The following is a 25,995-nucleotide window of genomic DNA, read 5'->3' as shown; positions in this document are numbered from 1 at the left end:
TACACATAGAACTAAACGAAATAACCTACAAATAAGAGAGAAAATACTTTATTGAAATGAAATAGAAAAGTTGTTCTCTCTGGAAAGACAGAGCTTTCCTGCCTGTCTTCCAAGGATGTGATTTCATGTTAAAGTTCAGTCACTCTAACAGGTAGCTGCCAATAAGAGAAACTAAAATAAAAAAAACTAATTGCCCAGGAAAAGCTAGCTCGCTATGGGGTCTGAAGAGTCAGTAAAACTGAAAAGGGAAGGGAAGAAGGACCATCCCTCTTAGCATACCTGGCTGATCGGCTTAGCTATCCCATAAAACTGCACCCTAAGACAGAGCTGTTGAGAGCTCCTAAAAAGGGTCACTTGCAGGAATGGGTGCCTGGCATTTCAGATGTTGAACTGCACAAAGACAAATTTAGCACTGCTTGCAAATGGCTAAATTAGTTGCTGCACATCCTGCCCATACAGACGTTGCTGGCACCCTCACTGTTAATCTCAGGCCTGCTGACAATCACACCATAGTTAAAGGGCACACGCCTTCTTAGCACACTTATCGGGAAGATTCTTTCATAGATTAAACAGCTTCTATTTCCCCTCACAGAAAGTTAACTAAAATCTAACTAAAAAGAGCAGTATAAATACCATATTCAAATATAAGTCACAGTAAACCACGTTTAAACAGATGGAAAGATTATAAAAGAAAAATAAAAACCAAAACCTTCAGTTCTAGAGAAAACCCCCAAGCTAGTTTAAATATAACTGCTGTGACAAGATAAGTGTGATTGTTTATCAGAGGCAGCAGTACTCAATGTTATAGAAGAGAAATTTACTCCCAGTTGAGCTGCACAGTGGCTAAAGACCTTCAGGCAAGTCACTTAATTGCTTTATGACAGAGTTCTTCCCTTTAGAAGATCAATTTTACTATTTACTAACCTCACAGAGGATTTCTGAGATTTATTTTAATTTAGTCGTGCTTTGTAAATCCTCCAAGATCCTTGGATGGAAGCTGACAAAACTGTTCAATTCACAGTCATTGAAGAGAAGCATGTGAAAGTGAGCTTGCCTCCACAAGCCCAATTAACTGGCTTAGTCTTACAATGAAATCTGTGCTTTGGATACTCACTTGGCAAATTGCATTCAAAAAGGGCTGAGATAAATTTGCTTTATAAAGTAACGCTTTAGAAATGGGAAAAAGAGAAAAAAAAAAGTTCTGGTAGACTGGTGTCAAGCAATCAGAAAGCAGAAGGGATGACGCCAACTCCTTCATCTCAGTGTTAAGCAACACAAACACGTACAAGGGTAATGATTTAAGTTGCTCTTCCAGATTTCCAGATTTGTAATCAATCACATCATCAGCTCCAAGCTTTTTCATCAGTTTGCTGGCATCGTGAGAACAAACTGCTGTCACGTGAGCACCCCAGGCCTTCAGTAGCTAAAAAACAATCACATAAAAAAAAGGTTCAAAGTTTAAAATTTGGTGAAACATTGAGAACAACTTAAAAAGCCAAAGTCTCACATTTATATAATAAATGACCACCTTTACTAAGAAGTGGGGAGACTGTGCTCCAACACACGGTAACTTGTCACACACGCCACAGACAAATGGTTAGAATTTATCAGCATTTAAGGAGGTTTTGAGGAGGGAGGAGTTGGTATGGAGGAACGTAGGTGGGTTTTTTTAATGCCACTTACAGATATCACATCTCAGGATAAATAAGGCCTCAAATAAAATACTCAGTTTGCCATCTGAATCTGTCAGCTAAATGTATACCAAGAGGTACTGTCCAAGTTACCCACCTACAAAACTGTCACCGATCAACCATTAAATATTTTATATTCCTACCTGCTCATTAAGTATTTCATATATCTACCTCACTGTAAATATCTTAAATAAAAAGAAGGCACTCATCTCTGATGTACCATAGGGAAGATGTCAGGTTATCTTCTACTCCAAAAGCTATAGCAAAGGATTTTTGCTAGTTATTTACCTCTTTTGCAATCTCATTTTTCATTCACAATAATATTTTTTATATTTATTCTGGATTAATTCATGTAGTTTACTCAGGATTAATCAGGTAGAAATCAGAACTAGTGAGTGGCTGGTCAACCTTCAATGCAGATCTAATTCAGCCACCTGCTTTATCACAGATCAGGCAAACAGCACACCACTAAAAATTCTCCTGCAAACCTCTTCAAAACCACTGTGCTTATGGTCTACTAACACAGAACACAGCGACACAATCACCCAATTTCTGTATTTTTCATATTCTCAAGAGAAAGATGTTTCAGCATGAAATGACACTGATTAGAACCAAAATCCCCAAATCAAATGAGAGCACGAAACGAGGATGTTCCACAATTAATGGGTCAATAAAAGAGCGTGTTGAGTCTTCAAAGTTTAGAGCTGCTGGAATGAAGACAGACAAAAGGACAGCGAGGCAAAGACAGTGAGGGAAAGCTAATTGAAGCCACTGAGCTTTACATACACTGCACAGAAAATCCTGATACCTCTCATATCATTTCACCACATGCAACAGTTATGGTGGATGATACATTCTCCATCAGTTTTTCTACTCATACACCAAGTTCTTTTCATATTTATGGAGCAGAGCTGACTGAAAGATAAAGAAAACAGGCTACATCTTTCAAGTTACACCAATTAGAGATTTCCTGCACCCTAACTGTGAAATGTAATCTCTCACTACCTACGCTCACAACTCCTTTCTTTAAAAGTCTTTGCTTCCTACTTTAAACTTACACAACATAATGAGCAGAAGCAATAAATCTGAAAATATCTCACTTTTGGAAATACTGATCAGATTGATCATACAGATTGATTGGCAGCTTGCTATTTCACTATTCCTTCCCTCAATTCCCTTGTTAATTTTTGTTTTCATATTGCATCCTGGGCATGCTGGTTTATATTACCTGTACAGCAAACGTACCAACTCCTCCTGAAGCTCCTAATATTAATACTCTGTAAAAGAAAATTAAAACATATTATAGTTCTTTAAATAAATTCTATAGTAACTACGTATTCTAATGCTTCTTATACATCTCTAATACCAAATTATTTTAAGCAAAAGATTGTACTTGTCATTCCATTAACTTAGCGGTTAACTCTTCAGCTAGCCAGTAACGTGACTTAACATTGCTGATCGTGTTTCCTGTGCCAAGAGCATTATCTCAACACAGACAAAGAGACCTCCTGACACGTGCTTTCCACTAATTCCAGGCAGAGTGTCAGGCAGCAACATTTAGCACACAAAACCCCTGTCACTGTCCTCAACTTTAGCGAATGTAATTCTTTAGTTTGGGATCAAATTGGTCAAGAGTCCTTCTGTCTCCCAGACTCTGCTGTCATATCTCCTAAGGAAAAAAAATCTGGTTTACCAAGATTTTACAAAAATTGGTATTATCTAAGAGAAAAAGTGGTTTAGGATTACATTATTTAGGGAGACTGAGACCTTCAGAATATAGGGAACGTAATTTTCTCATATTGCATAGTATTTATCTAAAAGAAAGACAAAAATACAGTGAAGTAGCCTCACCATAAACAAGTCTAAGTTCTGTTAAATTAAGATATCTGCCTTTTTCTTTAGAAAAAAGGCAGTAGAATTTTTCTAGTTCAGTATAACTCAACAAGACTGTGTAAATGCCAGATTGTGGGAACTGGCACACAAGCAAAAAAATGAAAGAGTATATTACCAGATTATTAGCAAGTGAGAATTCATTTTAACTGAGCTCCCTATCCCAAATTTCATAAAAATGAATACGACTTTAGCAGCGTGAGACCTGTACTGCTAGCAGCCTAATCACTGCTCAAAAATTTTATCCAGATATTTTATTAAATAACTAAACTTCAGAAAGGGAATTAGTAAGAAAGCCTTGCCGCTGCAGCTACAAACAGTGCTTGTACTTTGGACACTTTTGCTAATTCTAGGACAAAAGGAAGATCCAAGGCGAAATCTTGGCACAGGACTGGGGAACATCATGTTTCTCAGAACTTCTGTTTGCCAGAAAAATCTGAGTATCTTCAGAAGCTGGTGATGTTCCTGTTTTTTAAAATCTCACTGTGCTGGATGTTGAAGGAAATTGGCTTTTACAGTGCAAAACTGGAGTATACAATCTGGAGTCTCAGTTTACAAAAATTCTTTGAAGTAACCTAAGAGACTTGGCTTTGGTCACAGTATCCATTTTAAAACGCTTCCTCTTTTGTAACCAATCAGGTTCTGTTCCCTCCTATTTCACTGATCCGAGCTGCAAAACTCAGATTAGGAATCTGAAACCACAATGCCTGCAGCCTTTAAATCTGCCAAAAAGTACTTATCCTCAGAATCACACTTCTAAGGACAGACGCCTGAAGCAATGTTCATATTTAGATTTTATTATACTTGAAAAGACTCAGGAATGCTACACTCAAGACAAGGGGATAAGCCCATCTTTATCCTTACAAAGGACAGTCACAATTAAATCCTTTCAAAGAAACCTTGTCAAACTGCTTTTCCAATTTTACTCCTTGCTTAAAGGGCATTTCTTCCACTTCAAATTTTGGAGAAAGCTGTAATTTTAGAATGTACATTTTGCTCAAAGATTTAGGTAACATTGTCAGTCTTGGGGAGCTGCTTGGGTAGGACTTTTATTTAGTTTCCTCTTCAATAAAAGGCCTTGAGATTCTTCAGGTAGAAATAAGGTCCAGATTTGGTTTGTTCCTATGTTATGTGAGCTACTTTTTACCAAACCTTCCAATTATTAAAACTCTCTCATACATTGTGATTTTAAGAAAGCTGTTTGCTTCGGAGACAAATGATGTCTGCTCAAGAGATCCATGTGCTGCAGCTCTGCAGATCAGCATTTTAACAGCACTGGGGACAGCAAGACATGTTGTTGGGCACAACACAAGTGTTTGAAGCATTTGAAGGTGTAGGACCTGTTAGGACAGTACTGAAGGATGACAGATGGTGGAAAGTGCCAAAACAGGCCCAGTTTTGTTTGCATTGCATCAGGAAAATACAGGATCAAAAATAACAGAGACACTACCTGTTTCACTGCAAAGGTGAGCTCTGAGTAAATAATATGTAAGTGTGTGCACAACTAGGGAACAAACTAATGAATTATTTGACCCGAACAGAGATCCAAGAGAACTGATTCTCTAAAGAACAAAATAAACGTTCATAGCCCAGGCTCTGCTCCCTTCTGACAGAGGCACATAATTCACCAAGCCCCATATGAGGCTCTAGCTGTTCAAATGACTGGGGTCAGCAGATCTCTCCAGATGATCATACCATAGGATTTAGGTTTAGCCTTTCTCCCTGGGCCCTGCTCAGAAATACGGCATCATCAGAAATCAGCATCTGAGGAGCCAGGACTTGTTTCAGCTGTGACACCAGACCCTCCCCCCCCCAAAAAAAGTCACAGGGCAGAGGAGTGGGGAGTGGGTGTACAGATCAAGAACTAGCACTTTCTCCAGATTATAAACAACTAACAATTTTCAATTATTTAGCTACATGCCAAATCAAATATATATACATTTATTGAATAAATATATCAAGTTTATATCTATATAAAATCAAATTCCATTTGATTATGCCAATAAAATGTCCCTAAGAGATTTATTCTTGTATTAAGAAGTGTTTACCCTATCAATAAGTTTTACAACCTAAATTCACTTCATACTTCTCAATAGATAAAATGATGAAATAACACAGACATTGAAAAATTATTGTCTTGGGGTATTACATCATGAAAACTATCATTGTAATGATATAAAACAGGAGTGTGCATTTAATAGCCTGGTAGCAGCAGAATCCAGTATCTCTCCCCAGAATACTTCAATGTATAAAATATTCCCTTTGCATTTATATAAAAGACCTTTGCTTAATGTGAAAGTTTTCAAGAATTTCTCCAATTGTCAGGTTTGGTTTTATCAGGCCTTTTGTGAATACAGCAAACAAGATATTTAACAGCTCTTGCTGAAGAAGCATATCCCCTTTCTACTGAAACAGGACACTGGCACGTATGGGAAGCTCTCCAGGTATTATCCACAGAAAACAACAGACTTACTCTGAATGTTTTGGATAACAAGAACACTCACTTCTAGCTTATACAACAATATTGACATAAATTGCACTGGTATAGGATAAAAGTTCTGGAGAAACAACTAGTGTTGTAATGAAGCAGGAGACATCAGAAATGAACAACTGGAGCACACTTCAGGTAACTTGTAAAAACAAAATTTGTGAAAGTGTGTGCAGGTGCAGCAGATACTCCTGTCACATCAACATACAGTCAGACGTTGGACTGTTGGCGTGTATTTCTGGTAACCCCCCCTCTTCCACCTTAAAGAGGCAAAGAAAATAATACACACCAATAGAAAATCTCGCTGTTTCTAAGATGTGTTAACACTGCAATAAAGGATCAGTGAAGTAGTTTTCATCAAGGCATACAGCTGCTCTTTCAAAATAAGACACACACTTGTGTGTATATACACCCTTCTACATAGCTATTTACATGCACCTACAGGAGACAAAAAGACCAACATAGAATCACATAAGTAGGTACCTTCTTACCAAACATATTAAATTATTTCAAGAAACAAAGAAACATTATGTAAATTCTTGTCTTTTGAAATTAGTGCCTTGAGAGAATAATATAAAGCTCATGGAATATACTTTTGCACAACCCCTTCATGCATTTTATGTATTTTCCTACAAAAAAATTTTCAATGGAATAAAACTACCATCACCTAAGTCATTATCTGCCATTTTTACAAGTCAAAACTACTAGATGGAAAACATTATAATTTTGTAAGTACAATAATTTTTTTTTGCTTGACTGAGTAATTATTTATTTGGAACATAAAAGTAAACCTTAAATGTGAAGACATTATACAAATGCAGTTTGAATTTCATTTTTTTAACAATCTAAACACTTGCTTGAAGACTGGAAAGATACTTTAAACAAGGCTAGCCTATCAAAATATCTTTAGGTTAATTCTATTTACATGTGAGAGTTAATAGACTCCTACTGCCCAGTAATTACTGTATGACCTAAATTTTTGGTGCAGCGGAGTAATTTTAATTATTATTTTTCAATTTCAGTATTTTTACTTTTGCCATTCTTCCCATTCTGAAGATTTTGCTATCTATTTACATAAATATCCAAAGGCCAAAATAACCGCAAATTTCAATTATTGGGAGAAAAACGGTATCTGCTCTAATCTTTCAATGCATTTTTCCTCTTCTGTCTTCCATCTGCCATTGTCAGATTAACAGGCTGATAAACAAAGCCAATTTTTCTATTTGATTCGGCTGATCATCTTACACATTTTTCTCTTGTCTGCTCCTGACCTCATCAAAGTTCTGGCCTGCAGGTCAAATGAGACCCAGGCACCTGCTCAATTTTTTCTAAAAAGCTGGAAAACCAGCATGTTTCAAATGGCCCATGCATGCAGAAACTGAGTGAACCACATCTCTGCAGGTAAGAGGGCTTTTTGCAAGTTGCCAAAACAACTGAGAGAATATTATATTTGGCTAACTGTCCTAGCAGACAGAAAGGCAAAATCCCTACAAATTCCTAGAGATACCACCCTTGAATTCTCTATATAGTCCTATACATGAGATACACAGTAGGACTACCTCCATATAGTCACTATATAGAGGAAGCAAGTGACTGGGTACACTTCAGTTAGGGTCCTTGTCTGAGTCTCTAGCAGCAGTTGTATAGATTGAACCCAGCATCTTCAGGCCAGCTGGTCCTTGTCAGTGTTTAAGGTACAATAGTCTTCATCACTGTGGGACATGTCTTAGAAGCAGCTAATTAGTAAGAAAATGAAACTCTAAAGTGTTAACACCAGAACTAATTACTTACCTTTTCCCACTGCAATTATTTCGGTTCAGTCCTCCAACTTGGTTCACTGCAGACCAGGCTGTGAGACCTACATACGGTAAGGAGGCAGCTTCTACGTGACTGAGACACTTGGGCTTAAAAGACACCTGAAATAAAATCAATCGTATCTGAGTCACACGTTTCGTGACACTGAGTTAAATGTTTCGTGACACTGAATCATTTAAACAAGCTTTAGTGAATTGCAGATTGTGCATTCCACATTTTCAACTATCTTCATAACTAGCTGGAGTCTAAATCAATCCACTAAGAAATAAAGAGTTACCTAGACATAATTTTTTGTCTTTTAGGCACAGTTCTGGAGGTTTACCTCGTTTCCATTAGCCACCACAAACTCTGACAGAGTGCCCTGTTTCCATGGAGGAATTGCTGCCCACACCTAAAACCAAACAGAAAACAACTATCAGTTTTTGTGACTTTGCACATGATTGTACCTGCATAGAAAAGTTTTCTTCATTAAATAAATCTTTTTTCCAATTTGCAGAATGTCTCCACTATTGCTTATCAGAAACCAGTACAGCTTACTCTTTATACAAAAAGCATCACTGGACTGACTAAATGAAGTACTGCAGAGCTATGTAAATAAATTGCACCATACTGTGTATAAGACATAACTTTTCAAAAAACGCAAACTAATTCCATGACAGCAAAGCTCAAATTGGAGGGGAGGAATCAGAATTTGCTATACTAAAACTGCTGAAATGTGAAAGCAACAGGTAAAGGGGTAAGCAAACAATACCAGTATTTATGTGGGGACTCATGAAGTGTTTCTTGGGTTATGCCAGAGTTACTATCCGAAGTTACTCAAGAAAAACAAACAAACAAAACACACACACAATTAATCTCTTCCTGTTAGAATTCTATCTCCAGTCAAAAATGAAGCAGCATCTTGAGTGTGCAGGTATAAATAAGTAAATTCCTCTATTGCCACCACTGAAATGAACCAGAAACTGAAAACCAGAAGGGAAATCAACTTGCAGAAGCAAGTCTGGGAAAGAGCAAGTTTTTCAGAGAGAAAAGGTAGGGAAGAAAGCATTCTAGGGATTTACTTCCAGATAATCCTCACGGAGAGTGCAAAAAAAAATTAAGATTTTTTTTTTTCAAAGGAAAATGAAAGCTGAACATCTCATAGTATATTTTAACTACACATTGTAGAAAAAAAAAAAGAATGGTGATGTCACCTCATCTCCAGGTTTGAAATAAGACACACTCAGTCCACATTCCATAACAACACCAGAGACATCTCGTCCAAGTGTTAGTGGAAATTCAGTTTCCGCACTTTTGAGTTTCAGGGGATCCCGCTTCATATTTAATGCAGTTGCACCATAACCGCCTGCAAAACATGAAATTAACTATGACATACTGACAGGGTTTTCATTTATTAACTGAACAATTCCAGTTAGAAAGCACTGTCTTTACCTAATGTGCCTCACTTCTGTTATAACTTCAGCATGCAAAAAAACAGCAATATTTTATACTTTTACATATTTTACAAATAAAGAGTAAATCTCAGTTCTGGCTTATCTATCCATGAAATGGTTTTTCATTATAAAAATGTTTAGTATGTGGTAACACCGTCAGAAATTCTAAGAAGTCTGCTAGAATCCCTAACATTCTGTGATACACTCCATTTTCCAACAGGTAGGAATCCAAAAGAACTTCCAAAATGGAAATCTGCCTTTTCAAATTAAGTACTGTAAACAAAGCAACATGAAATAATAATAAAAATTATTAAGGCACATAGCCTAAGATGATTAACCCAAACCTCTATTCAGTAAGCAATAGCTAAATGCTGCAAATTACCCATCTAATAACTCCGCCCAGCCCCAAAAAGTCTACATTCAGGCATGTATGCCCTTTCAAGCATTTGGAGAAATCTATTTTTCTAGAGAATGTTTTTATACTGGAAAAAAAAACCACACAAAAACAGGCATCTTGAAAGCACAATGAAAATGTAGTTTCTTCAAAATTCTTCTATACTGACTCAAAATACCAGTAGCAGCCCTGCAGGTCAAGTGGGCTGTTCAGCTGGAATCTTGAGATAGCAAAAATTCCATAATCAAACCTACAATTATATACAAAGATTTTGTTAGAGACCCAAAACACAAACAACAGCTCTGTCAGTAGGCTGCCTGCAGGTATCTCTGCATGTGCTACTGCATCTGATTTGACAGGCAATTTGAAGGTCACTTCTCAACATGAAGCATAAGGTCTTCTACTACTACAGCTTCCTTCTTGTGTTTCATTCCTTGAAACTAAGGAAGAAAAAAAAAAAAAATTCTGATAAAATGTGTCAAATACAAAGAGTCATTTAGTAAGGATGTAGATATCCTGGGCCAGATGACAGCAGGTACTTGGATACTGGTTCAGAAGAAAGTGCATGAAGATGAATGTGGTCTGGCTTAGCTCACACGTGCCCACCTTGAGGCAGAATCATAGAATCGTTTTGGTTGGAAGAGACCCTCAGGATCATCGCATCCAACCATAACCTAACTCTAGGACTAAACCACGTCCCTAATAACCTCGTCTAAATGTCTTTTAAACACCTCCAGGGATGGTGACTTCACCACTTCCCAGGGCAGCCTGTAACTGACCTTCAGCCCCATTCACCTCAAAGAGATGGGAAAACCCAGCACCTCTTGGGGCAACGCTGCTCCTTGGAAGGACCAGTCTCTTGACAAGCAAACACCAACACCCAGATGATGGGGATGGGGAGAAGGCCAGGAAACAAACCCCACCATGGTGATGCTAGTGACAGAACAAAGCTGGCTTGTGAGCTGCGAGCCTGTGGAGAACAGCAATTAGCTATTCACAGAATAACAGAATGTTAGGGATTAGAAGGGACCTTGAAAGATCATCTAGCCCAATCCCCCTGCCAGAGCAGGAACACCTAGATGAGGTTACACAGGAAGGTGTCCAGGCAGGTTTTGAATGTCTCCAGAGTAGGAGACTCCACAACCTCCCTGGGCAGCCTGTTCCAGTGTTCTGTCACCCTCACTGAGAAGTTTCTCCTCAAATTTAAATAGAACCTCTTGTGTTCCAGTTTATACCCATTACTCCTTGTCCTACCATTGGTTGTCACCGAGATGAGCCTGGCTCCATCCTCGTGACACTCACCCTTTATATATTTATACACATTAATAAGGTCACCCCTCAGTCTCCTCCAAGCTAAAGAGCCCCAGCTCCCTCAGCCTTTCTTCATAAGGGAGATGCTCCACTCCCTTAATCATCTTTGTTGCCCTGCACTGGACTCTCTCCAGCAGTTCCCTGTCCTTCTTGAACTGAGGGGCCCAGAATTGGACACAGTATTCCAGATGTGGTCTCATCAGAGCAGAGGGGAAGGAGAACCTCTCTCGACCTACTGACCATCCCCCTTCTAATACACCCCAGGATGCCATTGGCCTTCCTGGCCACAAGGGCACAGTGCTGGCTCATGGTCATCCTGCTGTCCACCAGGACCCCCAGGTCCCTTTCTCCTACGCTGCTCTCCAACAGGTCGTTCCCCAACTTATACTGGAACCTGGGGTTGTTCCTACTCAGAGAGTTTTTCCCCTCGACACCCACACTCCCGTCTTCAGAAATGTCTTTTTGCACCGTTCTTTCCTCAGCACTTCGTCTCGGAGAGGCAGTTTCCCACAGGGCTGGACGTTGGGGCTCTGGCACTGCCGAGCCAGGTGCCCACCGGGGCAGGTCGGTGACAACGTCTGGGCGATTTTGGACACCGGGGGGGACCCGTGGAAGCCTCAGTCCAAGAACAGCCCCTGCCACCCGGCCAGCCTGGCCGCGCAACTTACTTCTCATGCTGAGGTCGATGGGGTTCAGACTGGCGGCGTGAACCTTAATGATGACCTCGTTGGGGAAGTCTATGGTGGGGAACACCATGTCCCTGGTGAAGCGCAGCACATCGTTGCGGCCGTACCTGTCTATGACCCAGGAGGGCATGGCGGACCGCGCCCGCGGGGAGGCGCGGAGCCCGCGGAGAGGCGGCTGCAGCCCCGCCCGCGCCGCCCCGCGCAGCGTCCTCCCGCCCACCGCCCCCCGCGACAGCATGGCTGGGGGAGCTGGGCCGCGCAGGATCGGGCTGCGACGCAGCGCTGTCCCCTGGCTCCGGCACTCAGCCCCGGAGCTCCGGCCTGCCCTCCTCCCTCGCCCCGGCGGCCCCCGCGGCCAATGGGAGACCGCCTTCTTGGCCGCCCTGCCAATGGTGCCGCTCGGTGTTGCGGCAAGATGGCGGCGCCCAGGCGCCGCGGCGGGAGCGGGGTGTCGGCGAGCCGGCGGGCGTGAGGCGGCGGCGGGGAGCGGAGCGGGCCGGCATGCTGCGCGCCTCCCTCCGCCAGGTGAGTGGCGCCCGCCCGCCCTGCGAGCCGCCGCGGCGGCGGGATGGCGCGCCAAGGGGCGGGCTGGCGGCGGGGCGGGCTCGCCAAGGTGACCGGCGTGAGCGGGCCCGCCGCGGTGTCCCCTCACGTCCCCGCTCCCCGGGGCGGCGCGGGAGCAGGCGCGGCGGGGCCCGGAAAAGCCTTCCCGCCGTTTCGAAGCAGTAGCGGGGATCGCGCTTTAGCCCCTTGACGCCGCGGACTCTGTCACCGGGGCGCCCTGATAGGGGAATGGATGTGCTTCCAGGTGTCGGCAGCCCTGAGGGACGGACATGTCACCCCCACGGAGCTCTGCCAGAGGTGCCTTTCCCTCATCAAAAGCACCAAGTTTCTCAACGCTTACATCACCGTGGCGGAAGAATCTGCTTTGAAGCAGGCTGAAGAATCGGAGGAAAGATACAGAAGAGGTATGTGCCAGGGACAGGAGTTGGACTCAATGATCCTTGTGGGTCCCTTCCAACTCAGGACATTCTGTGATTCTATGTTTGCTCCTATTTGGTACTAGTCCATAAAAAGCTGTCATACAGCAGCTCTTCATCTTAGATGAAGCAACTTTGCTGTTTAAAGCATGTGTATGTGCTGCTGGTTTAACTGTTAAGGGATGAGGATTGCGGCTGATGCTTCAGTGAGTCCGTGCTCATGGGTCTATGTTTGGCACCCACTAGTGTATTCACTTAAAAAATCAAAGGCAAAATGTGGGCCAAACCAGGTGAGCACTGTGCATAAAATGGGCTCTGTGCTTCTTGACCTGCACAGCTGCTGGTTGCCTCTTCTTTCCCCCAGTTATTTTAAATCAGCAGCCAGCAGCTCCCATGCACAGGGAAATGCAGTGGGTCTTTTGCAGGCCTGTGGACAAACATCTGGCTCAGCCTATCAGGTTTTAAATTAAGAAAGCAGGTTCGTTGCAGTGATGAGCTGGTGAACAGAGCATCATTAAATCCTGTCATCTGCAGCATTTAGAGGCTGACCATCCTTATTATCCTTTGCAGTTCCTGGAAGACAGAAAAGGGAAACTTTCACCTAATAGGGTAATTTTTTGTCTTTCCTGGATGACACTTGATGTCCTCTGACAGCTGAAGAAAATTGCCAGCCAGAGTGTTTTGCTTCCTGATGTAGGCATTTTAAATTTATTTTTTCTAGATGGTGGCAAATCGATCACGTAGGGGAGACTTTCTCTACTTCAGTGATTTTTTAATTTATTTTTTTTAAGATCATATTTGCCGTTTATGTCAGGTAGACAGAATTTATAGCTCCCAGCCTGGGAATAGAGTAGATTTAGGCAGCACCTATGGCTGAAATAAGCATTACATGGTCACATTTGAAGAGGTAAGCACTCCTTTGGGATAGCTGACCTCTATGAAAGCAGCTGCCTGTCTTGCAGACTTAGACACATTGGCAGAGCTGTTCTTTGCAGGTCCAAGTCTGGTCTGGGCAGAATGTTCCATGCTAGAGTAAGAATGGAAGGTGATTCTTGCAAATGTGCCTGACCACCATCAAATGCTAAGTGGCTAGCGTTTTTGTTTTCAATAAACACCCAAAGGAGCATGTAAAATAAGTTGTAATTGATGAGAAGACTATACATATAGCACACTTTGCTTTAATCGCTGTTGTCTTTGCAATAATTCCCAATGCAGGTCAGCCACTGGGTGTTTTAGATGGAATTCCTATTGCAGTAAAAGACAACTTTAATACAGCTGGCATTGAGACAACATGTGCATCAAACATGCTAAAAGGTACAGTAGAGCTTTTAACATAAAATCAGATCTCATTTTGGAGCTCTTGCTCTTTTCTTTAGGGGGATTATGGAATGGAGTCTTCCAGAAATCTAAATATTTTAAAAAAATTAGCTGAACTAATTTGCGAAAACATGTTTGTGTAAATTCTTCTGCCAGGCTTGTCTGGTATTATAGACACATCTTTTTTATTGTGTAAGCACGTTATCTCCTTTATTAATATAGTTACATGCTTTTAACAACATAATCTTTATTATAGCCCATATGCTAAAATATAATTTTCTATAGTTCACATTTTCCTTTGTGTTACTTTTAGGTCTGTAGGAGAGCAGTCAGTACCATTTGCTGCTGTTCTGTCTTGTTGACTTAAGTAAGAGTAGACATTTTCTCTATATTCCTGATATATGGACATGTTCTATAAGGTGTTTTAATTTTTTTGAAATTTCCCAAGCTCATTGTTTCTATTAACATGCCATTAACATTTTCAAGGCGTTAGAATGTTATCATAGTAAAAGCAAAAGTAGAAAACATTTCTTATATCTCTTTTATTCTGCACAAAGCAGAACTGAAAAGTTTTATGGAAGATAGCTGAAGTAAATTAGCAGAACCCGAATCTGATTATGGGGTTTTTTAATAGCAGAAGAAACAAAATGTGACTTTGCCATTTTAAAAAGTGTTATATTACCTGAGGTACTTTTCCTTAAAGCACATTCTCAGACCTGTTGTGATTGATGGCAGTGTAGTGGCTGAGAGTATTAGGAATGATATTTTCCTTGTTCCCGTTGAAGGTGGGGGTGGAGAAACCCCTCTCAATATTCACAGAAGGAATTGGTTGCTACTTGGGATCTCATTTAAGTGTTATGGTTCTCATCCTAGTTTATGTAAGGTCTAAGTGGTCAAGGGTCTGATCACAGGATAGCCAGTTAGTATTTCAGCTTGTGGTGAACCATATGCTCCTTTATCTCATGGTAATGGGAGACTTCTAATTTTAGACAATTCCTGCAAATTGGCTGAATATAGTAATTTGCTACCCTTGTGGTAACTTGTTTATGTGAAGTTTTAGCTCTACACTCTAGAAATGTATAATCCATTACTCATGTTATCTTGAAGCAAAATTTTGGCGCTGTGAACCAACAATTCTTACGCACAAATAATGACAACTTTGAAGTGTTCGGAGTAGCTACTTCTAAAAATCAACTGTATCTAACCAGTCACGTTTAATTGTTCTGATTGTTTTCAGGTTATATTTCTCCTTACAATGCTACAGTAGTTCAGAAGTTACTGGATCAGGGAGCTGTGCTTTTAGGCAAAACAAACCTAGATGAATTTGCAATGGGGTGAGTGATGTTTATTATTTTTAATGTGTGATTGCACATTAAACAGAATACACACCTTCTGTTCCCGTAATGCTTAACTCCTTTCTGTGAGAACAGAAAAGAATGAATACTTACCTGTGAAGAGTATATAGAGTTATATGAATTTCTCCCTGAATATTTATACTGTTGTGTAAATGATATAAATGCTGAGTTTTATGAACGTAGTGTCTAACTATAACTGCGTTTGAGGGGGAGGAAGCGATACAGCCTTTGCAGAAAGCCAAGGACAAGCAGACTTCTTCCAGATCAAGTCGTGTGTTAGTAGAATTGCTTACATTGCCAGTTAATTGCTGCCTTTTTCTCTCTCATTACTGGTGGTTTTTGCTGTTAGCTAATTATTATCATGCCCCCAATGGCAATCACTGCCTCTGCCAGTCAGCCACTGGAGTAATTTGTACAAGTACTTCCTGATTTGCTGCAAAGATGCTAATCTAGAGCAGCACTTTAAATTAGCTAAGCTAATGTTGGTGACTTTTTGTCAGGAGCGCGTTGGAAAATGCTCTCACAAATTGATTCTCCAGCAAATGGATGAAAGCAGCCAAGCTATAGCAGGGAACAGAATTGGGCTGTTAGGGATGGGAGTCTCTATCACTGCAGCTGCTGGGTCTGGAAAGGAATGTCTGGGACTTTAGTTACCTGTGAGAAACAATGAGTGTTGTGTTTTGGTTTTGTTTTTATTTTAGCTAAACCAAAACCAGAGGTTTGATTGGGAATTCACGTGGATGGAGTGGAAGTACTTTGACTGTATTGTTTGGATAAAGTAATTTCTGTGTCAAAGAGACACTCTTCAGAGGAAGAGTAGGGCAAAAGCATGAAAAAAACTGATTATGCAATGTTAAACTGGCCGAAGCTCACTAAAGCACAGGATTCTCTTTAAAAAGCTTGTCGCACCCCGTCTTCTCATTTCTGGTCTGTGTGTTTGCCTGATCTCTTATGCTAGCAGCAACGCCGCTGCATCGGGGAGCTGATCCAGCTTGATAGTAAAGATGTCTCAGTAAGGTTAATTTTCAGCTGCGCACTCTGATGACTTCGCTGATGACAGTGGCACCCTGGAGCCAGGGGGAGCATGAGGTGGAGATGATGGCAAGGAAGGAGGAAAGTACCCTGTGCCTTCGCTCCTGGTGGCAGCTCACACTTAGGTGGTCACAGGCTTACTAAAACCAGTTTCTGAGAAGCCAGTCTAGTGCTCTGAACCAGCAAACTGTGGCCTCAGGAGAGGGCTACAGAGTGAGTAATAGTGTGTTATTTACAGAGAAGTGCTTGTTCCTGCTACTGCAAGGTTTTCCACATCCCCCCATCTGCCAGCAGCATGGTTTTCCACAAGACTGTGGTCGTCTTCTTTGCGTGTTCTGAATGTGGGGTTAGGAGATCAGAAGACCTTTGTTTTGAAGGAGACATGCAACATTACTCTTACATTGCTTAAATCGATTCTATGGTTATGTTCTTTTCAGAGGCAGTAGCAGAAGTTAGAAAGAGGTACGAGTTCAGGTTCTGTGTCAGAAAGGGATGAAGATCTATAAACTTTAGTATTCTGCGTAACATTGAAGTTGACTGCACAAGGATTTACATACACCAGTCTTTTTGTGTTGAAATTGAATTTTTTAGGATGAAGGATAAGGAATTGGGTAAAGAAAAAAAACTTGGTGAATGCAATGTGTCATCTGTCACTTCTGTCTGTATTTGTCCTGTCTGACTATCTTAGATCTGGGAGTACAGATGGGGTATTTGGACCAGTCAGAAATCCCTGGAGTTATTCAAGACAGTACAAGGAAAAATCTGTCCCAAAATCCCATTCTGAGGATGAAGAGTCTAACTGGGTAATAACGGGAGGGAGCTCAGGAGGCAGTGCGGCTGCTGTGTCATCTTTCACATGTTTTGCGTAAGAGGCTTTTTAATTTTTTTTTTAATTAAATGTCTCAAAATATGTTGCAAGGTTTTAATTTGATAATTTTTCTCTTAGTCTAGTTTGAAATGGGAGGGCTATTTGCACTGGCACGAAAGAATTTATTTCAGCATCCCTAGTTTATTCGTGGCATATCATGAAGCCAGAAGGAATCCGTGTAGCCAAATTCAGGCTCATTCATTTTAGAGTGTTATTCAGTGTACTGGTACGACCACTTTGGACTTCCTGAAGTAAAATGGTGATGACAGTAAAGGAACAACAGTTTTATTGTTATTCCCATGTACTGTCTTAAAATTAACATGGGGTTTGTGACACATCCTCTTCCTCAGTAAGTGCATTACACAAATATACCCTGAAAATGTAATTCAGTAAATGAGAAGATCCCTTAATTTATAACAGTATAGTAGTCTTTCCTCCCTGCTTTTTATAGCCAAGATATGTAATAAAACATGAGGTTGGGGTTCTAAAAGCTTTCAAATCCCTGTCTTAACAAAGGGATACACAAATACTTACTACACAAATACTTACAAACCTTACAAACCTGTCTGTCGTTAGAAGTTAGAAGACAGTTTTAGTTTGGGGGTTTTTTGTTTGTTTGCTTGTTTTGGGGGGTTCTTTTTTATTTTTTTTAAAGGAATTTAAACAAGACGGATTTTTTTTTTTTACAATTGTTATCCACATGGAATATCAGCACACTATTTAACAAATCAGTTGTCTATACTGTCTTCTCCATCCAACTGTTAAAAGAAATCTGATCCTTAAAACTTTACACCTTTCATTTTGTGCAGCTTTTAGAGCTACATAGTGAAGCACATTTTATAGAAGATTATTTCAGTTGTCCTCTTAACTGGAAGGTATTTAAGAATGCTCTTTAGTTACTTTGTCCTTGTTTCCCCACAGAGTATATTATAAGTATCTATTTTATTGTTAAAATATTTTTTGCTGGTATTGATTAGAGCTTTTTAAAAAAACATATTTTTATATACAACCCCCAATTTATCTTATTATTATTTTTTAAATTATACCTTTCTTCATCAGGTTGCCCTTTGCTAGGATGTAGTCTACTCAACATTTTACTGCTGTTGAAGCTGAACTCGGTGCAGCCATTCCCAGGGGCTGCTGGTCAGAATGGCCTGATTCTGATGGGGTCTGGCACCTTCTCTTAGGTTGGTGGGTGTGCTGAACTCCCAGTGTACGCTGCTCAGCACTTTGTCAGATCAGGGAGATTTTTTGTCCAGCTTTTTTATTGCCTATAAGTTATGGTATATCCACTCTATTCGTTTCTTTCAAGCATCAGGAATGCTGCCAGTATTTGGCTTTTCAATTTGATATTTGGATGTACATAAATGCTACAAAATCGAGGATGTTTTATATCAACACAAAAGCTTTGAAAAAATTCCACTTCAGCAAAGTCAATTGAATTGTTTCAGTCATCTCAGAAACAAATGCCTATGGGAGAATTCACATACCCATTTCAATACAAATTATACCTCCTTCTGAAGTTTAATTTATTTTTGGCAAAGATTTGGATGAAGCTGTTTTAGATAGTGCTTGAGTTAAAATTATTAAAAACAGGAGAAGAGCAGGTTTCACTTCAATATGAATTTCCAATTCCATTATATTTTTTAAAATAAAAAATTCAGTTTAGAAAAAACAAGGTTTTGCCTGTGAAGGAACAAAAACAAAAAAAAGAAGTCAACTTAAACAAACACAAATAACTGTATTTTTAAAATGCACACAAGCTACTCTAAACTGGGAGTTCTGATGCAATGCTTTGTAGGTTTGAAAACAGGAAAATCATCTTAGACTTTGAAAAGTATGCCCTCTTATTAGGAGGAAAAAGTGTGCTATGTTTCTATTTATTTGCATATTTGAAAATGCTGCTTCATAGTCTATTGGCTACTGCATAAATAAGATATAAGTTTCTGAAAAACATACACTAAATCTTATGAGACATATCTTTTGGAGTCTACAGAACTGGAACAACAAACCAACAGAGAAGGCAGAAGTAGATATTTAGACCATATTCGGATGGCCTAAATCCTGCCCGTTTACCTCTGCTTTGTGGAGAGAACTGGGCTCTCCTGATGACTAATTCAGAAGCCCCAGGATAAAGAAGAGAACAGATAAAAAATAGCAGACATAGGGAGCAGACTGAATTTTAGGCTGTGTGATTATGACTTCTAATCTGGAAGAATTAATGTGTTTTTAAATCCATGCATCTTAAAGCCATACAGTTTTATTATTTTAAAATGTTCTGAATTATTTTACTAATGATGATCCTTTTGAAACCATAGAGCCTTAGGGTCAGACACGGGAGGATCTACCAGAAACCCTGCTGCTCACTGTGGTGTAGTAGGTTTAAAGCCAACATACGGACTGATCTCTCGCCATGGTCTCATTCCTCTAGTGAACTCCATGGATGTGCCAGGAATCCTCACCAGATGTGTGGATGATGCAGCAGTTGTGTTAGGTATTCCTATGTCTTTGTAAACAACATGCCTTTGTTTACAACATTGTCTCAAAACAAATTGAATTCTGGCTGCCCAGTGTACATTTTCCTGTTCTGTCGTGTCATATTTCAGGTTCACTTGCTGGGCATGATCCTAAAGACTCCACCACAATTCAGGACAACTTTAAGCCATTTGAACTACCCAATTTGACTGATGTCAGCAAGCTCTCGATAGGCATTCCAAAGGTAACATTTAAATCCTGTCAACAGCTGTGGACAGGAACAGCAGATAGGACACATAACCAACAAATATTTCTGTCTTGACCACCACCTCCTGGTCTCTCATGCTCCGAAACAGTGAAGACAGTACAAGCAGCTTCTGGAAAAGAGTAGTATGTGCTCTGTTGCCTGTGCAGGCGATTTGGAGTGAGCATATGCTGATGCTTCATCTAAAACATTTTGTCATGGTTGTGGGAAGCACTGTCAGGAAGTTCCAAGGGAAATGAGGAACTCTGTTCTCTCTGTTGGTCTTTCATCAGTCACTTGTATAACCTCAAACAAGTTGCTCTTAGTGCCTTCTCATACGGTGAGGTTAGTACTGCTTTGTGCAGTGCTTTGAGAGACTTGTCTGAATGGCACCATGTTAATATGAAGCAGAATTTTAAAGGCAGTTGAGTGGCACAAAGCGCTGTGATTCGCAGAGTTCTAACAGGGATTTAAATATTTAATCTTTAAATAGACAACTGTAATCTGACATATGCAATTCAATCATGTTTGTAGCTATAAGGATACTTGCAATTTAGGCACAATCTGTGAAATGCAAAAATTGTGTGCCTAGAAAATTAACTACCTGCATACGGTTTAGATTTTGAGAAATATAAAATAGTGGTATTGGTTAATTATTCATATCCTTTAGACAGTTGTTTTCTACTGCTAAAGATTATCCTAAACAGATACATGCATATATTAAACATGGGACATAGCTACTCAGAAATCAGACAGTATTATGACCCCGATATTGTGGGTTAGAACTAAAGGAAGTATCTTCAAAACTACCAAATTTTAATAGAATATCTTTAACTTCACTCTTAAACAGGAACTAAGCTTATCTGAGTCTTCTCCCAACCCCTTGATTGTAATTCTTCTTTGTTGGGCTGTGGTGTTTGTTTTAGTTTGCTGGTTGCCATTGATAGGCTGTGGCCATAATTTCTTTTTATCTTTCCTACTCACAGCAGCCCTAATGTCAGGATTTAAACCTGAACTAGGTTTAATTGGGATTTTAGCCCATGAACTGCAGATCAGTGCAGTATGTTCTCCATGAATAGACAAATAAGTGGATAACTGGGCAATTTCTCCTTCAGAAGAAACTGCTGAAATTCCATGGTCTGCGATATGTGGGTTGATCCTACTGAGATGAACATGATATTCTTAAGAAGACTGAATCCTCTTAATTTAATACTGTTTGATTGTATAATATTTAGTAGATGCAAGAATCTTAATAAGTACTTGAAATCACATAGTGGTGAGGTAATAGTTTTGATGTATTTTAGCAAGGCGTATTTGCATTTTGGTGGGCATTAGAAGTAAACCAGTATGTAAAATCACTCCCCTTCTTGTTTTTCTCTAAGGAGTATCACGCACCAGGGCTTTCTAGTGAAATTCTGGCTCTCTGGTCAAAGGCCGCTGACCTCTTTAAGAATGCAGGGGCTAAAGTAATTGAAGTGAGTCTACCACACACTCGTTACTCAATTGTCTGCTACCATGTGCTGTGCACAGCAGAAGTGGCATCAAATATGGCCAGGTTTGATGGACTGGAATACGGTAAGGCTTTTCAAAAAACTTTTTTCTCAGACAGTAGAAACCTTGCTGGATGCCATTAAAAAGTGTTGGTTTTAATATGCTTTCATGGTTGAATGTTTAGTGTTATTTCTCCCAGATAGAATAGAGTAAAAGCCCTGTCCAAATAACAGTGAATAAATAAATACAGATTTTAATATATTTAACTTCTAGACACGAGTGTCCGCGCTTAAAATCTGTTTACTATTGCTATAATAAGCCAGGGATAGTCTTCATTGGTTTTCCAGAACAGTAGCATGTCAGACTGCAGCAAACAGTGGCCCATTGTATTACTATATGTAACATTACATTATGTTGTTAAATCTTAAGGACTACAAAAAGTATTCCTTTCCAAATTGCTTTTTCTTTTCAGGACACCGTTCTGACATGAACAAGTCCACAGAAAGCATGTATGCTGCAACACGGCGAGAAGGCTTTAATGATGTTGTAAGAGGAAGAATTCTGTCAGGAAACTATTTCTTGCTAAAACAGTAAGCAGAACATCTTGAAACTCAAATTTACCAAGTTAACAATTTTTTAAGAAATGGTGATTAATTGTTCATCATGACATGAAAAAAATTGTCCTTACACTAGTAGCTACTTGTATTGTTATTATTGCTTTATCTATATAATACCCAGTGAACTGTTACAAATGAATGAAAATGTTTTCTTAATAGTGAGTCTCCTGAATTAAATAAGTAAACCAACTTTTTTTTCTTCCCCTACCAAAGTATTACTGGCATCCATTGATTAAATTAAGCAAAAATCTATCCTGTGTTATCACATTGAAGCCTTTACTGTCCTGGTGTTAAAAGTTCTGTAGCTGTTAATCTCATTAAAGTTACATAGAAAAACTGCATGTGCATTCTAGTGAGGTCTTCTAGAGAAAGCCAGAAAACATGGCAATTAAATTAACTATAGTTCTCTGCCTCAGTATACAGGGAACGGAAGGCACTGGCAAAAGTACTGAACTGGTGTCTTTACAGAAGACAGATTTTTATCCAGCTCATGTAGAGAAGCTGGTACATGGATCAATTTGACTTTTTTTCCTTAGTTTTCAGTCCTTATCCAACAGTCCTAATTCATGTTAGTAGAAGTGCTGTTTTCCTCTGGCTTTATTCAGGTAGTAACAGATACATTAGTCCTGTAATCAGTCTCAAAGGAAGTGCACTACAGAGAGAGCTCTGTCAGTAAGAGTATTCATCAGATGTGACTTCTAATTGCTCTTAGAGGCAGGAATGTTGTCAGTCAGTATCTAACAACCAGCATTTTATGGAATGCCGATATTCCTGCCAAGGGTGCTCCTTCTGGTTACAATGGTCCAGATCAGTTTTCGTAAGGCTGCTTTAAAATTCATGTAGTTCACTCTTCCGTGAAGGAATATACAGTTGGCTTCCATCAAGACTGAGCAGGAGAGTCCTGTTCCTGTCCACGGTGATTTATTTTTGAAGAACAGAACCCAGGGTTCAGAAAGCATTCTTAGAATAAATAGTAGAGAAAAACCATCTGTGTCTCCTGCCAGTGTTGCATTTTAGAGATCATTTTTATCTTGCTTTTGAAATCTGGAAAATAACTAGGTTATTGTTCAGGAAGTTTGTTTAATATTTTTATCAGTGATCTGGATGAGGGGATCAACTACACCCTCAGTAAGTTTGCAGACAACACTAAGTTGAGTGGGAGTGTTGATCTGCTGGAGGGTAGGAAGGCTCTACAGAGGAATCTGGACCTGCTGGATTGTTGGACTGAGGCCAATTGCATGAGGTTTAACAAGGCCAAGTGCTGGATCCTGCACTTGGGTCACAACAACCCCAGGCAGCGCTACAGGCTCAGGGAAGAGTGGCTGGAAAGCTGCCTGGAGGAAAAGGACCTGGGGTGTTGATTGACATCCAGATGAATATGAGTCAGCAGTGTGCCCAGGTGGCCAGAAAGGCCAACAGCATCCTGGCTTGTATCAGGAATAGTGTGGCCAGCAGGACTAGCGAAGTGATTGTGCCACTGTACTCGGCACTGGTGAGGCTGCACCTTGAATAATGTGTTCAGTTTTGGGCCCCTCACTACAGGAGAGACATTGAGGTGCTGGAGAATGTTCAGAGAAGGGCACCAAAGCTGGTTAGGGGCCTGGAGCACAAGTCTGATGAGGAGCAGTGAGGGAAGTGGAGAAAAGGAGGCTGAGGGGAGACCTTACCACTGTCTACAACTACCTGAAAGGAGGTTGTAGTATGGAGTGTGTTGGTCTCTTCTCCCAAGTAGCAAGAGATAGGACAAGAGGAAATGACCTCAGGTTGTGCCAGGGGAGGTTCACATTGGGTATTAGAAAAAAAAATTCTTCATGGAAAGGGTTGTCGGGCACCAGAACAGGCTGCCCAGGGAAGTGGTTCAGTCACCATCCTGGAGGTGTTTAAAAGATGTGCAGATGTGGCACTTAGGGTCTTTCTGCAGTTAACAGCTAGAATGATTTCATAAATCTTTAGATTACTCTAACAAAGTGTCTTTTGGGCAGTTTCAGGTGTTTTATCTACAATACCCTGTTCCCTTTTTTTTTTCTTTTTTTGACAGCTGTGGTTTTAGATACCAATTACTTTTGAAACTGAACTTCTCTCAATGTAAGGATTCCACATTTACCAGTTCTGCATATGAAGTTACTAGGAAAAATACACATAAAGCTGACTACTTTGTTTCTGCTTCAGAATTGTGTAAAGACAGTTTTGAAATCCGCAGAGCACATGTTTACATGAGGAAAAAAAAAAGGATAGGGAAAGATAAGGTCTTTATAGTATTCGACAGAGAAGCATACTACAAACATATACATTGTTTCAAGTCCATTTTGGAGTCCTCTGTGGATGATGGGGCTTTTTCACATGCTTTAACTATCTTGTTGGATTGAATCCTAAATGATTAATGCCTTTTTTCCAGGCCTGTTTAGTTCTGTATTGTTTCTAGGCTTTGTTGTGCTGCCCTGCAGTGAAATTCAATACACAGTTTAGTTTCAGAATGGTCATAAGTGTTGTTTTGATTTTTAGTTAATTATTGTAAACTAGGTTTCGTTTTCCCTTCACCTTTCTTTAGCAGTATGCCCTCATCTCTTCCTTCTCTGACAGCTTCATTGCTATGAGGCCATAAACACCATGTTTGATGACTAAGCTTCTGGTATATCAAAAACTCAAGTACCAGTGTTAGTCTTTTAACCAGAAGGAATACTGAGCTTGTCTGTTCTACAGTAACTAAGAAGTTCTGTATTTGGGGAATTAAAGTGTCGGGCTCTCATGCCTGTATTTCTTTCTAGGAACTATGAAAATTACTTTGTCAAGGCACAGAAAGTCAGACGGCTCATTGCCAATGACTTTGTGAAGGTTTTCGGGAGCGGTGTTGATATTTTACTCACTCCTACCACTCTGAGTGATGCAGCTCCATATACGGAATTCATCAAAGAAGACAATAGAACCCGCAGCGCACAAGATGACATCCTAACACAGGCTGCAAATATGGCTGGTGGGTAGGGGCAGGGATTTAACTACATTGTCCCCACCTAGTAATTTTTAACGTACATCCTTTCAGCTATTTAACCTCTTCTTTAGAAGGAAGATGTTTCACCTCTGTGTTGTTAAGTCTTACAATGATAACCAGGTGTAAGGTTAGTTTATTGATTAAATGCTTTAAAATGGAAGACTAGATTTTAAAGTGGGGCACCTTGGAGCTGAGTGTGGGCTGCAGATAAGATGAATCCATTCCAGAGACCAAAATCTCTAAGGAGAGTTGATTCTCTTTTCAGAGGATGCTGACTCCTTGAGTCACTCTAATTCATGTATTGTGATCACCTAGCAATATCCTTAGTTCATTGACTCAAATTATTTTAACTGGTCTTTTTCCACTACATAGGGTTTTTTCTGGTTCTCTTAGAATTATTATGAAAATTTCTCCAACTGGATTTGTTTAATAGTAAGTGTGCATATGTATATCTTTTTTTCCTTCAGGACTGCCAGCCATAAATGTTCCTACAGCTCTGTCAGAGAGAGGCTTGCCAGTTGGGCTTCAGTTCATTGGACGTTCATTCCAGGAGAAGCAGCTTCTCACTGTAGCCAAATGGTTTGAAAAACAAGTAAAATTCCCAATGATCCAGCTAGAAGAAGTGAAGAGGCACGACCATGGTGTCTTTCAGCATCAGAAATCTGCTTCTTTTTCATAACATGGGACTTGCTAGTCAGCTAAAGCAAGAAAGCCCATGGATTGGTCCGAAAATGGTCTCCTGCAGTTAATTCTCTTTTGCAGAAATAATAATCCATTTTAAGAAGACCAAATGCAGTAATTCAGGATGGAATCACATAGCTTGTTACTGTGTAATTAAGGCAAAGTGAATCATTAAGTAAATATGTCTGGGTTATTAAAAATCCTTTCTAACTGATATTAAAAACACCAAGTTGAAATTATG

The 25,995-nt window shown here is 40.0% G+C and overlaps 2 protein-coding genes across 3 annotated transcripts in view; one reads left to right on the top strand and one right to left on the bottom strand.

Moving 5' to 3' along the window:
* RTN4IP1 (reticulon 4 interacting protein 1) overlaps window positions 1–12,100 on the bottom strand; it is a 25,034-nt gene extending 12,934 nt beyond the window's left edge. For both annotated transcript variants that reach the window (XM_082049235.1, XM_082049236.1), the window contains exons 1-6: window positions 11,691–12,100; window positions 9,078–9,229; window positions 8,207–8,275; window positions 7,861–7,985; window positions 2,920–2,968; window positions 1,287–1,423 (exon numbers count right to left, since the gene is read on the bottom strand). In XM_082049235.1, coding sequence (XP_081905361.1) covers window positions 1,287–1,423; window positions 2,920–2,968; window positions 7,861–7,985; window positions 8,207–8,275; window positions 9,078–9,229; window positions 11,691–11,946 — 788 coding nt within the window. In that variant the 5' untranslated portion in view covers window positions 11,947–12,100. The remainder of the gene's footprint in view (window positions 1–1,286; window positions 1,424–2,919; window positions 2,969–7,860; window positions 7,986–8,206; window positions 8,276–9,077; window positions 9,230–11,690) is intronic.
* QRSL1 (glutaminyl-tRNA amidotransferase subunit QRSL1) lies at window positions 12,092–25,995 on the top strand. Its single transcript, XM_082049234.1, has 11 exons — window positions 12,092–12,233; window positions 12,517–12,676; window positions 13,904–14,002; window positions 15,243–15,339; window positions 17,081–17,257; window positions 19,579–19,754; window positions 19,867–19,979; window positions 21,362–21,554; window positions 21,943–22,060; window positions 24,853–25,058; window positions 25,541–25,995. Exons 1-11 carry the CDS (start codon window positions 12,210–12,212, stop codon window positions 25,750–25,752), a joined length of 1,575 nt encoding a protein of 524 aa, XP_081905360.1. The 5' UTR covers window positions 12,092–12,209; the 3' UTR covers window positions 25,753–25,995.

The sequence above is a fragment of the Streptopelia decaocto genome, assembly GCF_964273445.1.
Source record: "Streptopelia decaocto genome assembly, chromosome: 3".
In the NCBI taxonomy this organism is placed as follows: domain Eukaryota; kingdom Metazoa; phylum Chordata; class Aves; order Columbiformes; family Columbidae; genus Streptopelia; species Streptopelia decaocto.
This window is presented reverse-complemented; position numbering and strand designations above follow the sequence as displayed.

What these genes read in the sequence shown, in the direction of transcription:
- QRSL1 (XM_082049234.1), top strand. Translation starts at nt 12,210, where the DNA reads ATGCTGCGCGCCTCCCTCCGCCAG. An exon ending in TGCGCGCCTCCCTCCGCCAG is followed by an intron (nt 12,234 to 12,516) that starts GTGAGTGGCGCC and finishes ATGTGCTTCCAG; the next exon opens with GTGTCGGCAGCCCTGAGGGA. An exon ending in ACAGGCTGCAAATATGGCTG is followed by an intron (nt 25,059 to 25,540) that starts GTGGGTAGGGGC and finishes TTTTTCCTTCAG; the next exon opens with GACTGCCAGCCATAAATGTT.